At 41.8% G+C, this 14,476-nt stretch overlaps 2 protein-coding genes across 2 annotated transcripts; both read left to right on the top strand.

Moving 5' to 3' along the window:
• The first annotated feature begins 1,177 nt into the window (after window positions 1-1,177).
• LOC133501407 (uncharacterized) lies at window positions 1,178-6,422 on the top strand. Its single transcript, XM_061821157.1, has 2 exons — window positions 1,178-2,544; window positions 3,914-6,422. Exons 1-2 carry the CDS (start codon window positions 1,966-1,968, stop codon window positions 3,962-3,964), a joined length of 630 nt encoding a protein of 209 aa, XP_061677141.1. The 5' UTR covers window positions 1,178-1,965; the 3' UTR covers window positions 3,965-6,422.
• Window positions 6,423-7,199: 777 nt separating this feature from the next.
• mgat1a (alpha-1,3-mannosyl-glycoprotein 2-beta-N-acetylglucosaminyltransferase a) lies at window positions 7,200-14,169 on the top strand. Its single transcript, XM_061821087.1, has 4 exons — window positions 7,200-7,421; window positions 8,833-8,887; window positions 10,953-11,587; window positions 12,537-14,169. The coding sequence occupies exons 3-4, from the start codon at window positions 10,985-10,987 to the stop codon at window positions 13,233-13,235; spliced, it is 1,302 nt and encodes a 433-aa protein (XP_061677071.1). The 5' UTR covers window positions 7,200-7,421; window positions 8,833-8,887; window positions 10,953-10,984; the 3' UTR covers window positions 13,236-14,169.
• The last annotated feature ends 307 nt before the right edge of the window (window positions 14,170-14,476 follow it).

The following is a 14,476-nucleotide window of genomic DNA, read 5'->3' as shown; positions in this document are numbered from 1 at the left end:
GGCACGGGGAGAACATGCAAACTCCACACAGGCGAGGCCGGTGTGACCGTCTGAGCGCTCCCCCGTGCTGAAAAGTCCCCTTGTGATTGATGCACATGCAAGTAGAATTTTTGGAATTTTTCAACTTTTTCTACTTCCCTACCTCACATTTGTTTCTGTATTCTCGCACTCCAGTTTCTTCCCACATCCCAAAAACATGCAACATTAATTGGACACTCTAAAATTGCCCCTAGCTGTGATTGTGAGTGCAGCTGTTTGTCTCTATGTGCCCTGCGATTGGCTGGCAACCAGTTCGCCTCATGCCCGTTGACGGCTGGGATAGGCTCCAGAACTCCCACCGACCTTTGTGAGGATAAGCGGCCAAGAAAATGGTTGGATGGATACTTTTTTTCTATCCTCTGCAAAGAATGACTGCTGACTTTCATTGAGCAATTGTGTTGTTTTTTTTTGTGTATCAATTTCTGGATTATACTGCCCTCATGTGGCCAAGGCTCACACAGTAGAAGGAGCAGCACAATATCTGGTGAAAAAAAAATGTAGCAATTTTTGGGGGAAATTCTTTTAACATTTTATTTATTTATCTCACTACTGTTTTTGTTTTGTTTTGTTTACAGATTATAGAGTGCTGTTTTAATAAAAAGTGGAAAGCCTGGAACAGATGAACTACATTTCCATTAAGTTTGATGGAAAAAAATCATTTGTTTTGATTTACAAGCGTGGTCAGAGAGCGAGTGAAACTCAGATCTAAAGGCACCGCTGTAGTTTTATTTCATTCCTATCTACTCCTTATAATCATGCTGGATCAGACCTATAGATGAAATCTGAGATTTTTTTTTTTTTTTGGGGGGGGGGTGTATACCTCACCCCCCTTGGTTAAAACATTTAAACCTATCAAAGTACACTTTAAATGTATGGTAAATGTATTTCACACAAAAAATGTAAGTTGAGAAAACCTTAATCAATATGCTAATTTTAAATCACATTAACTTATTTCCAGTAATTATATTTCCGAATAACTATTTAAAAAAAATCCTCCATCATTAAATGTTTAATATACACTCTATTAAGAACTTAACAACTAGTCACTGTTCAAATTGACATTTATTTGTATGAAGCACAATTTTCAATTATTACATTTAGATATAATATTAATTGTGAATATTTAATATGTAATTCACTCCGCAGGCACGACAAACATTTTTTTTGAACGGCTTTAATGAAGACACAGTGAAAACTATGAAAAATAATGATAATTCAAGCTATTTACATAAAAGAAAAAGAACAGCATGGCTACACAACATAACATGGTGAAATAATACAGAAAATAAATAAATTCTTGGCTTTTTAAAAATGTATATATTACGTACATATTGCTGTGTATGCTTAATATTTCAGTTCATATTCGTATTGAATCTCTCGAATTAAATTAAATGAACAAATACTTTGTTTCTAATGTTTTGACAGCCCATATGTTTGATTCAATTTTGAGTTCATCTTAGTTTTAAATGATTACAAACATGGCATATTTACATCTCTCCCATCTTGAAAATGAGAATACAGATGCATATCTACGGTGGCCTGCAAGTGCAAGACAATTTAACAAATTGTGAAACACTTTCACATTTCATTGTTTTTTGTTTTTGTGAAATGTTTTAAGTTTTGTTGTTGTGTTTCGTCTTTTGTTTTTGGTTCGTGAAATGTTAAACCGTATCTCAATTTGCTATGTTTTTCACTTCCAGGCCACCGTACATATTACACGTGGGAATTAATTATAGCCCTATATTTATAGTGTACGTATTAAAATGACACCCTCGCCACTCCCGGACCGCGGCAACAAAAAGGTCAGTCGTGGCAAGAAGACCCCCCCCCCCCCCCCCCCCGACTCCCAGCCTCCTCCCCTGCAATCACCGCGGGGGGGACAGAGGTTGGTCGAGTCAGCCGCTCTCGTGAACGCCGCCGACCGTCATGGCCTCGACTCCCTCCGCCTCGGCCCTCACCTCCGTGCTCCGGTGTCGCGGGACTCTCTGGACCAGGAATACGCCGAGCAAGCGAAGCTCTCCCTCCGCTTACGGCCCCGCGCTGGCCGCCGGACCTCGGCCCGACGTGCTCGGCCGCAGGGAAAGCTTTTTGTCGGCGTTCGGATTGGCGGTGCGTTACGACTCGCCACCACGGCTGAGCAGGGGGGGCCACAGTTGGAGGGATGGGCCGAGAGGTGTCCCGCAGGCGGACGTTCACCCCGCGGCGCCCCGAAGCCTGGAAGCGAGCACCGGGCGGCCTGGAGTAGCTCGTCGACCCGCCGCAGGCTTCGTCGTTACCCGGATTCTTGGACCGCGTCAAATTAACGTGTGTCTGAGGGACGCCCGTGCGCATCCGTGTGAGTTTTGGGGAGTGCCCGGTGACGGGCTAGAAGAGACGCCGTCTTTCGTGGAGGCCAGATGGGGGACTTTGAGGAGCACCTGCCGCTCTCTCAAACTTCTGCTAGCCCACGTTGTGCTACGGAGGCTTGCCGTGCTCTACGGATGCGACAGGGGGCGCCATCGCAAGGTGACGCGAGACAAAAAACAAAACAAAACTGTAATACTAAAATATGATGTATACATAATGTGTATATTAATAATACAACACATTGGAACAAAAACAAACATTAGAAGAAGAAATACAGTAATACTTATACTTACATATAAATAATGGGAAATAATATAAAGCAGGCAAAGAAAAAATAGAATGACTCATAATCATCCATCTATTTTCTGAGCCGCTTATCCTCACGAGGGTTTCGGGAGTCCTGGAACCAATCCCAACTGTTATCGGGCAGGAGGGAGGTTCCACCCTGAATCGGTTGCCAGCCAATCACAGGGCACATGGAGACAGACAACAGTCACACTCACAATCACACTTAGGGGCAATTTAGGGTCTCTAATTAATACATATTTTTGGAATGTGGGAGGAATCCGGAGTGCCCGGAGAAAACCCACACAGGCATCGGGTGAACATGGAAACTACGCAGGCGGGACCGGGATTTGAACCTCTGTCCTCAGAACTGTGAGGCCAATGCTCTACAGATGCACACCCGTGCCTCCCCAATACAAAATATTTCACCCAAAAAATACAAACATTCGAAGAAAATAATTTAAAAATAATACAATAAATGTTAAATTAGGTTAAAAATGGACCACAAATAGTAGAAAATACACAAAAATTAGATGCAAAATCAAACAAATAGAAAATAATACAAAAATAGTTCGACCCAAAATATACAAAAATAAGATAATACAGAAGTATTACACCAAATAATAAAGAATTGTTCAACGGAAAAGTACAGCAATAATAGAAAAAGAATTACAAAATATTAAACCAAAAATTGAAAAACATTTTAGACCATAATTCCAGTAATATGATGGGGGGAATATAAAAGTAAATACAAAACTAATAAATAATAACAGACCACAAGTAGTGGATAGTAACATACTGTACACAATAATGTGAAAAACATAGCCCAAAAAATTACACCAGTCCTGTTACCCCCGCAAAATTGATAAGAAATAATAGAAAATAATACTACAAACACACAAAAATATCTGATACAAAATTACATTAAATTTAGAAAATAATGTAAAAGTAACTGGATCAGGATAATCCTAAAAGAGTGAAGAACTCATGGGGAAAAAAAGTATATCATAATTAATGATAATGTGATGGTGCCAGTTGATAGATATATTTATTATGTTATGTTATTATTTTTTTAATCTTATGTGAAATATTCACACAAGCAATTACAATGCACAAAATAACACGTATTCAAGCTGTTGTACGCTATAATGAAAAAGTGTGTTGAGCAAGCACCTCTAATGTATGAAATGTAAATATTTGCATCAAATCAATTTATCTCTTTCATTTATTTATTTCCTGGCAGATTAAGAGAGATGAGTCCGGACAGAGGATCTCCAAAAATGGACTTGACTAACAGAACCCTGGCCTTGAACTTGTAACCCTGTGACCCCTGTTTTTAATTTATTTACGTGCGTATCATTTTAAATAAAACGACCTCAACGTAAGATCCACCTACGGAACTATTTGGTTATCTTGTGTCCACGACTGTCACACGTGGTTGTGCGGGTTCAACCGAAAGTTGCGGCCTGTGCTTGAGTTTTGCACATTTGGACTTCAAACTGCAGTGTTGAGCAAAAAAAAAAAAAAAAGTTTGCGAACACTTTTGGCGAACGCAGAGAAATACTTGCAACGAGAGGTAAAAAAAAAAAAATGTCTTTGTCATTGTTTGATATTAGGATAACGGATGTGTGACGTGTGGAATAAGTGCCTCCAATCTCTAAACCGCACTTTAAAATCTATTACAATTGAGCCTCTGATAACTACACAGGGATAACACAATTTATGTCTTTTTTTTTATGGATGCAGTTAATTCTGGGGGATTTGTATGGCAATGACTTGTGGATACTTTGTTTTTACCGATTTCCCCCCCCCCAGATTTTGACAGTTGGCCAAGTATAACGATTTTGAACTTGGGTCATGTTGGTTGTACTTCAACCCACAATTGCGATACGGTCGGTGGCGCGGAGGGGACTAGTAAGAGTGTCTGCCTCGAAGTTCTGAGGACCGGGGTTCGAATCCCTGCCCCGCCTACGTGGAGTTTGCGTGTCCTCCTGGTGCCTGTGTGGGTTTCCTCCGACATCCCAAAAACATGCATTAATTGGAAAGCCTAAATTGCCTTTGTTGTGATTGTGAGTGCGAAGGGTTGTTTGTTTATATGTGCCCTGTGATTGGCTGGCCATCGGTATTGCACTGATGAATCATGAAAAGCGCTAAATCCAAAAAGGACTGTCCTCTCTATGTCAAAAACTGCAACTAAAACTCCATTTTATTCAGTATTCATTCATTGAAAGATGAAATGGAGGGAGCTAGGGAAGTAAATATGTGCCACCGGGATTTGAATTTGAAATGTAAAGTGATCACATTTTCAATAGTTGTATTGTAGCCCGCCTCCTGCCCGTTGACAGCTGGGATAGTCTCCGGCACTCCTCGCGACCCTCGTGAGGATAAGCAGCAAAGAAAATGGACGGATGGATGTATTTCAGTGTAACTTTTTAATCTTAACAATTCAATCGGCTACAATTCGCTGTCTAAAATTCACCATCTGTCCCATCAGTCAGGGTTACTTCAGGTCAGAACCGAACAGCCTGCCAATCCACTTCTGTTTTGACGTGACGTCACATGACTAAGAAAGCGTAACTGCGATTGGCTGGGTGTTCGGTTCTGACCTCAAGTAACCCTTCTTGGTGGCACAGATGGTGAATTTTAGACAGCGAATTGTTGCCGGTTGAATTTCAGACAGCGAATTGTAGCCAGTTGAATTGTTAACATTGGAAAGTTACTGTGAAATACATCCATCCATCCATTTTCTTTGCCGCTTATCCTCACCAGGGTCGCGGGGAGTGCCGGAGCCTATCCCTACACCCCTGAACTGGTCGCCAGCCAATCACAGGGCACATCGAGACAAAGACTCACAATCACACTTAGGGGCAATTTAGTGTCCGATTAATATTGCGTGTTTTTGGGATGCGGGAGGCAACCGGAGTGCCCGGAGAAAAGCCACGCAGCTATGAGGAGAACATACAAACGCCACACAGGTGGGGCCGGGATCGAACTTGGGTCCTCAACTGTGAGGCTAACGCTTTACCAGTGTCGTCACTGAAATACAACGATTGAAAATGCGATCACTTTCTATTTCAACTTTAAATTCAATTTTTCTGTGGCATTTCAATTTCAAATCCCAGTGGCACATATTTACTTTCCATAGTTAACCCGCTCAAGTTCTCAGTGGTTCAATTGTGTTGCAATTGTTTGCTATGATGTTGGCCTGTCAGAGGAATACAATGTTACAACGTTACGTACATAAATCAGACTCCTGGCATAGCTGGAAAAGACCCAACGTAAAAATAGTTGCCACTCCACCTGGAATGAATGTGACGCCTTGGCAACATGATGAATGTTTAGAACTTGGATCGTGCCCGCGAATCACGATGTGATTTTCGGCTGCACCTTTCAGTAACGTCTGCTAAGTGTTGAAGTTGCATTACGGTATTAAACGCTACGACGCAAGCAACGCTAAACATGCCTTTTGTCGAAAATGAGACGCCCATATTGAAATCTCGTGATCGTGGTGTGCGTGATGTCATCCTCGTTGGCTGCAAGAGCTGAAGTTTGAATTCATACATGGTTCAAATCAAAAAAGTTTAGTATTGTTAAATGATGGGAACATTTTCCCAAATTTTTACCTGCATTACAGATATATTTCACTTGGTACCCTTGAGTAAATAACCTATTACTGGATATTAAAACTATGAACTGTAAATTATTTCCTGATGCACTCTCTCTATTTACTTTTTGTTTTAATTCAGTTTTATTATTTTATCCTCTTTACAGGAGACAGTCTGTAAACTAAAACAGAAATTGACGAGCCCTGATCTATTAATTTATTTTTCTTGTATTTTTTGCAGGTCCCACATGTTTATTGTTTATTTTATGTTTTGTTTATTCACCCCCTTGTTCACTTTACATTTTTTTAACCTTATATACAGGATGTCACAAAAAATGTATGTGTATGTAACATTAGATAATAATATTTTAAAATTCTTTTACATGTTAAAAATATTCAAATTATGATAAACAAGTTTAAAATTTTTTAAATTGTGTATACATTTTTTTAGGGACACCCTGTATAGGTAGTGTGAAGGATAAGCGGTTCAGAAAAAAAAAATATAAACACACACACACACACAATACACTTTTTTTCTGGTACTCTGCATTAAAGAAAATACAACTTCACACAATTTGAACAAATACAGCTTGTTGCAGTCCCACAAGTCTGTAAAGTAACAATGAAAATTAATATGTATATAAAAGGATTTAAAAAAAAATCATTAAAATTGTAGATAATACTATGATCTCTTCAATATTTATGAATTCGTTACAATTTATTAGTATTTCTTAATTATACTAAAAATAAATGTATATTTATTAGTCATTTCATTTAAATTAATTTATTTTTTTCATAAAGTACAAATGCAAAATTCACATTTGAATGCTATTTGTTCAGTATTTCCTTGACAACTCGGCACTATATTTCGAAACGGAGGTATTTGTCTAATGTCCGAAGGTGAGTAGGGTGACTAAACCCGGAACATGCGGACTACTTCCCAACCAGGAAGGTGTGTGGTCTCACTTTGTCTCCCTCCGCCTCACCCAAGTTGTCGTCTGCGATTACAAAGTCAAACTTTCGCGTCCAGGGGCCGACAAGTTTTCGTTTCTGGACGGCGACTTGACGTCTCCGCTCGCCTTTCGACGAAAGAAGCGGCCGGGTGGACAAAATGGACAAAAAAAGAGAAAACGGTCCGATTTTCCGGGTAAGGGCTCGCTCATTTATGCACGCGAAACCGTTTAATCTTCTATTTAACAGGTCTAAATGTTAGCACAACTACAAGTAATCGATTTTTTTTAAATACTGATTGTTGCGTATCTAAAATGTGCTTTTTACTTTAGGGTAGGCACAGCCTAAAACTTATTCATGCTCGAGTTTGCGTGACGTCACGTGTCGTTTGTAGGCAAATCGGACAGTGGTAAGCCCCCGTTTATCGCGGGGGTTCGTTCCAAGTTTGGAGAATCGCTAGTTATAGACCATAAATAAACATGTTTCACCCCTATAGCACATTTTAAAGGCACTTATTTTCAAACCTGCTGAAGTAATCATACCATCATCTTTTTTGGTGTCAAGAAAAGACAGACTGTTGATTCAGACGGGTGGAAAAAGAAAGAAACTCTTGGTGCGAAGTTCATGGTGGCTGTTTGCCTTAATCCAATGCACTCAATTTTATTCATTTTTTGGGGGGCGGGGTGTTGGGTCAAGTGGAAAGAAAGTTCTCCGTCCGTTTTATGTTGGAACAGTTTTACTGTGTCACAGTGCAGCTTTTAAGATGCCATTACGTATTTTTGTTCAGATTGTTATTTATCTAAAATTACAGCCGTTCAGTCGGAGAAAACAGTTTTTCAAGGGGAGTGACAGAAAAATGAGTGTGGAAAAGGCAACTAAATATAGAAGCAACAGACAAAGCACCGACTGTAACGTCAGAAGTGTCCTGTAATTGCCGTTCGTGCCCCATGGGCGCTGGGGATCCAATCTAGAGGTGGCGTCAGGCCCAGGAGTTCACCTGAGAGGAGCCGAGTGGACGGGACACCTCCCGCTATGAGTAATCCAGGGCGGTCCGCCGGCCCCACCGAGGCACCCCCGAAAACATTGACTACTCGGAGGAGGCTGCAGGGACCCAGCGCCACGTTCATCGGCCAACTCCTGATGGAGTGATTTCAAAGTGCAAAGAGCAATAGACCTCCCAGAAACGAAAGCTTCCCTGTTACTTCCTGGTAAAGTTGGTACACAAGGACTCCCAAATATCGGCAAGCCTGCAGCAGGGCCCTTTCATTCTAATGCGCCACTGCACGGTGAATACCGAGAGAACCGAGTGTAGTGTGAAATGACCTGAAGTCGTCGTATTTTGTAATGGCGTCACGACATCATTTCGAGTGGTTTGTGTACATGGAAATGGGTAATTTTGGGTATAATGTGGGGGAAAAAAATCTCAAGTGTTATCCATTCTTCCATCCATTAACTGAGCAGCTTATCCTCACAAGGGTCGCGGGAGCGCTGGAGGCTATTCGTGCTGGCTTTGGGCAGGTTTTTAAAAACTGGAGGTTGTTGGGGTTTTCCAACAACCTCCAGTTACATTTTTGGTGTCAGTTTCTTCATTGCCTCTGTTTTTACAGGCGACGCTGGCTTTGGTGGACATCAGTTGAAAGCTCCAGTGCAAGACAGCTAAAGGTGGGGATGCTCTTCATTCCATCTCTTAACCAGTGTATTCCAAACCTTTTTTCAAGCAAAGCACATTTTCTATACAAGAAAAATGTCATGGCACAATCCCCCAACCCCCCAAAAAAATCACAAACTGTAGATACACAGGTTTATCTTCCATTTAGCGGAAGAGCTTTTGAGGGAGGGAAAATAATATTGTTCATGGGATTTTTGGCCAAATCTGCCAATCGCTGGACGCATATAAACAACCAAACACGCTCAGATTCACACCTATGGGCAATTTTGAGTCGACCTACTATGCATGTTTTGAAGATTTATCATAAAATTATGTAAGTTGAAATACATTTTTAATTTTTTTTTTCAAAACTTGGAGATAAAAAAGATGTCTATAGTTGTGGGATTATAACTCTCCAAATTAGTCAGTCCCCCCCCCCTCCCATCACATATTTCTATTTTCTTATGTGATTTTTTTATTTTAATTTTTATTTTTTACATCTCAAATAAAGCCGATGGCTCATTTGGGAGAGCTGGTCTTGTGGGGACCAAAGGGTTGTCAATTCCAAGGGTCCTTGGCAGTTGCTTCAGGTGGGCCCGGCAGAACCTTCCATGGCAGCAGTCACCCATTTGTGTATATGAATGTGTGGATGGATGGGTAAATGTGAAAATCTGTAAAGCCCTTTGGGAAGTCTTTGGGTGTAAATTAAGCAACATTTCTGATGTAGAGCTCGTGCATGTGACGTCACCATTTTCACGGCGCCATATTGCCGGTCAAAAAGAGCTGCTCGACAGTGTGGGGGACATTGAACCGGAGCAGAATATACACAATGCCCAAGACTTGTGCTCTTGGTTGTCACAACAAACGAGGCAGATATTCAAAGAAATCATTCTATAGAATACCAGCTGAAAAGACCATAAAATATCGATGGATTTCGGCAATTAAACGTGATGGATGGTGCCCAACCAAATACACATGACTGTGTAGCAATCACTTCATTTCAAGTAGGAATTATTATTGTCAATCTCAAATTCCCAAGTAGTATTTATAATGCCAAGTTGGCTCATTTGAGAACAATGCGTAAAAAAAACCAAAACAACAGGGAGTTGTCTCCAACGTACACGGAAGCGTGTTGCGGCCACATGTTAAACTTCGGTAAACCTCTCCCTCGACAGACATTTTTTAATTAATGTATTTTTTTTCAAATAGGCATTGTTCTCAAATGAGTCCAATGCCTATTTAAAAAAGTACATATTACATGACCTATTGGATACATTGTTAATGCAAACCAGTGGATTTCCCCTTTAAATAAAAAAAGAAAACAAACCGTCGGTCACACACAGGTTTACGTAGGATAACGTGTGACCGTAACACGCTTCCGTGTACGGGACCTGAAGCCTATCCTATTCTACGCTTTCAAACTCTTCCGTGTGAATCTCGACGACTTACTCACCAGATCCAAGTGTAGATCCAGTTGTCCAAGACAAGCGGAAGCAGGTTAACAGTCCAATTTCTTATCGGCGAAAACATCGACTTCAGCATTAAACATGGGTCCTCTATGCTAAGTGTCTCATTTTTCCACGTACCTTCATTTATTATCACATTCTAAATGTTTAACGGTATTGGACAAAACTCTGGGCGTCGTGCTGTAAGACGTACTTTTGTGTCGTCTCCAACCGACTTAGCATTGAACAATGCTTTGCTTGACCTGCAGTATGGCCAGTCATGTGACTTCGGTGACGTAAGTGCATGAGCTCTGTAGAACAAAAAGTTTATTTTGCCTCCGAAAAAGATTGGCACTTAAATAAAACAACCCTACCTTAAATCATTTTGTTCCATAAACTAGAAATTTTATTTCAGGAAAAATGTGACAAATTCTGACCTGATGTGGAAAATGTACCCCCTCCAAAAAAACATTTTTTAATTAATTTTTTTTCTTGCTAAAAATACATTTGAGTAATTCTTTGAAAGAGAAAAAAAAAAAGATTTTTATAAAAATGTGACCTTTTTTTTGTTTTATCTTCCCCTCAACAAAAAGACCAATCCTGAAAATAAAAACCTGCTTTTTCCCTTTTCCAGCCTCTTTGTGTGTGGTTTAATTTGGGCGGGCCATGCGCTGCCAGCGAGGTTACCTGGTCCTGTGCGTCACCTTGCTGTTTCTCATCTGGAACGCCGTGCTGGTTTTCCTCCTGCGGGCCAGGCTTCCAGACCAGGAGGTGAAGCGAGGGACCGACGACTACGACAGTGAAGTGGTGGCTGAGATGCTGCGCATGGCTGACATGTTGGAGGCGGAGCTGGAGGTCCAGAACAAAATATTGACGAAGATCCAAAGCTCGCACCCGGCACTGGGATCCTGGCGGAAGAAGAAGCCGAAGTCGGCGCCGCCCCCTGTCCCCGTCCCTGTCCTGGTGATGGCCTGCAACCGGGTGACGGTGCGGCGCTGCCTGGACAAGTTGCTCCTCCACCGGCCTTCGCCCCAGCGCTTCCCCGTGATCGTGAGTCAGGACTGCGGCCACGCTGACACGGCCGACGTTATCCGTTCGTACGGAAGCAAAGTCCTGCATCTGGCGCAGCCCGACCTGACCGACATCGATGTCCCGCCAGAGCACAAAAGGTTTCAGGGCTACTACAAGATCTCCAGACACTACCGCTGGGCTCTCGAGCAGGTCTTCAAGAACTACTCAGCTGTCATCATTGTGGAAGATGACCTGGAGGTATTTGTCCAAGTCGAGTGAGAACAAAAAATACAAAATGGGACTTGATTCTTGAAGATCGAAAAATTTTTCATTCTCTTAAAATTCCAACTTTTTTTCACATTAAAAAATTGGGGGGTAGGAGGATTGGGTGTTGTTTTATTTTGTCTGTTTTTCTTTTCAGGGACAAGAAGGAAACTTTTTTTTTTTTTTTTAAATACTTAATTCTCTTTAAAAAATCGCTCAGTTATTGGGGTTTTTGTCTCAAAACTGTGCTTTTTTTGTTCTCAATAATTTACAAATATATCAAAAGGTTTAAAAGTAGTATTTCTTCAAAGAATGAGACTTAAGTTTAATTTTGGGGTAAAATAACTTCTGTCTGTCTACCTTTCTTTCTTTCTTTCTTTCTTTCTTTCTTTGGTTTTTGTCCAACAAACTTGGATGCACCCCTTGCTTACCAAATTCGTTTCAAATATTTAATGTTGCTACTGTACAAAGAAAAACATTTTTTTTTTTGCCTAAAAACATTTTTAATAAAAGGTTTTTGTGACGACGGCACGGTGGTGCAACTGCTTAGCACACCTGCCTCACAGTTCTGAGGAACAAGGTTTCAAATTTCGGGCCCCGCCTGTGTGGAGTTTGCACGTTCTCCCCGTGCTTGTTTGGGTTTTCTGCCTTTCCCAAAAATGTGTCGTAGGTTGATTGAAGACTGGCTGGCGACCAGTTCAGGGTTTACCCTGCCTCACACCTGAAGATAGCTAGGATAGGCTCCAGCAAAAAAAAAACAAAGACAGACTCGAACTTGACACAAATAGTATTAAGTCAGTAAAATCAACTTTTGGAATTACATACTCATAAATGTTAACGAATACAGGAAAATTGTAACTGCAAAGTAGACACGGGCTACTCGTAGCTGTGTTGAGGGAAGCTGAAATTTACTTTCTACTTATGTACCACTCTCCTCCTCCAGGTGGCGCCAGACTTCTTTGAGTACTTCAGCGCCACCCTGCCGCTGCTGCGATCGGACCCGCGCCTGTGGTGCGTTTCTGCGTGGAACGACAACGGCAGGGAAGGTTTCGTGGACCCGGCGGGCTCTCGCATTCTTTACCGTACCGATTTCTTCCCGGGCCTCGGCTGGATGCTGCTCCGGGAGCTGTGGGAGGAGCTGGAGCCCAAGTGGCCCGCCGCCTTCTGGGACGACTGGATGCGTCGGCCGGAGCAGCGCCGCGACCGTCAATGCATCCGGCCCGAGATCTCGCGCACGCTGACGTTCGGCCGGCAGGGCGTGAGCCTGGGCCAGTTCTACGACAAGTATCTGCGATACATTAAACTCAACTCGGACTTTGTGCCTTTCACCCAGCTGGATCTGACTTACTTGAAGGAGGAGACGTACAAGAAGAGCTTCGTGGACGTAGTTTACGCCGCCCCCGTCGTCGCTTTTGATGACATCCAGAACGGGGCGCTAACGGGGGGTGGGCCCTTCCGCCTGCAGTACTCCAGCAAGGAAAGCTTCAAAGCATTTGCCAAAAACTTGGGCATCATGGACGACTTCAAGTCTGGCGTGCCCAGGACTGGCTACAGAGGCGTCGTCACGTTTTTTTCCAGAGGACGCAGGATCTACGTAGCGCCACCTCCAGGTTGGACCCAGTATGATCCCACTTGGAATTGATACAATGGTGGGGGGGGGTTAATAAGCTCCTCTAGATGCCACAAGATGGTGCAAAAGCAAATCTTAAAAATCACATTTTCAAATTACTTTCCTTAAAAGGGAATTACACTGGTTTGCATTAACAATGTATCCAATAGGTCTTGTAATATGTACTCTGTTTTGACAATTTGATGTTAAATCCTCTCATTTAATAGTGTTTTGAGAAGATTTTTATCAACAATTATGAATTTTCTGGCACGCTGCCATTTTTGCAAGTCACATGACCTACGTGCGCGGATGTGACGTGTTAGTGCCGCAACAAAGCCTCCATTACATGAGACACTATTATGCCCAGCGCTGATATCTCGGTTTATCCTCATCTGATAAAGAAATAGCAGTATCGGTTGATCGGGAAGACGGAGGAATACTTCCATGCACAGCCGTGAGCTCACGCACGTAACACGTTACATCTGTGCTCGTAGGTCGCGTGACTCGGGGAAAATGGCGGCACCCCTGAAAATTCGTAGTTGTCGATTTAAAAAATAAATAAATAAATAAATAAAAACCTCTCAAAACACTCTTAAATGAGAGAGGATTTAACATCACGTTGTCAAAATAGAGTACATATTACATGACCTATTGGATACATTGTTAATGCAAACCAGTGGATTTCCCCTTTAAATAAAAACAAATGTTCATAAATTAGTAGTTTTACAAGAAAACAAACGGTTTGAAAAAAAATTAGGTTACCCTTTATTGTTTTGGCTCAAGCAAGTAAATAACATAAAAAATGCAAAGGGTGAAATACAAAGGTTCAGGTTTCTATTTTTTTGTTTTCTTAAGTGTTTCCCAACTTTTTTTTTTAGGAACATACTCGACAAAAAGATACCTCGTGGCGCATCACCAAAACAAAATATATCAAAAGATGCACATGTTACGCAACTTATTTTATAAAGCTCTTGAAAAAAAGCAGCTGTACCAAATGTGCTGTACATAATATAGAACATAACATCAAACGTTCAACTTATCCTCACCAGGGTCGTGTTGGGGCCTATCCCAGCTATCTTTGGGCGAGAGGTGGGGTACACCCTGAACTGGTCGCCAGCCAATCACAGGGCACCTACAAATAACCATTTGGACTCAGTCACACCTTCGGGAAATGTTGCATGGTTTCGGGATGTGGGAGGAAATCAGACTACCTGTAGAAAACCCACCCGGGCCGTGGAGAGAGTATGTAAACTTCACACGGGATTTGAACCTGG

Source organism: Syngnathoides biaculeatus, chromosome 5 (assembly GCF_019802595.1).
Source record: "Syngnathoides biaculeatus isolate LvHL_M chromosome 5, ASM1980259v1, whole genome shotgun sequence".
NCBI lineage: Eukaryota > Metazoa > Chordata > Actinopteri > Syngnathiformes > Syngnathidae > Syngnathoides > Syngnathoides biaculeatus.
This window is presented reverse-complemented; position numbering and strand designations above follow the sequence as displayed.

Bases quoted from the DNA above. Each gene is read 5' to 3' on its own strand.
- LOC133501407 (XM_061821157.1), top strand. From the start codon at position 1,966: ATGGCCTCGACTCCCTCCGCCTCGGCCCTCACCTCCGTGCTCCGGTGT. The intron at 2,545-3,913 runs GTGACGCGAGAC...ATTTCCTGGCAG, and splicing joins ACAGGGGGCGCCATCGCAAG to ATTAAGAGAGATGAGTCCGG.
- mgat1a (XM_061821087.1), top strand. From the start codon at position 10,985: ATGCGCTGCCAGCGAGGTTACCTGGTCCTGTGCGTCACCTTGCTGTTT. The intron at 11,588-12,536 runs GTATTTGTCCAA...CTCCTCCTCCAG, and splicing joins TTGTGGAAGATGACCTGGAG to GTGGCGCCAGACTTCTTTGA.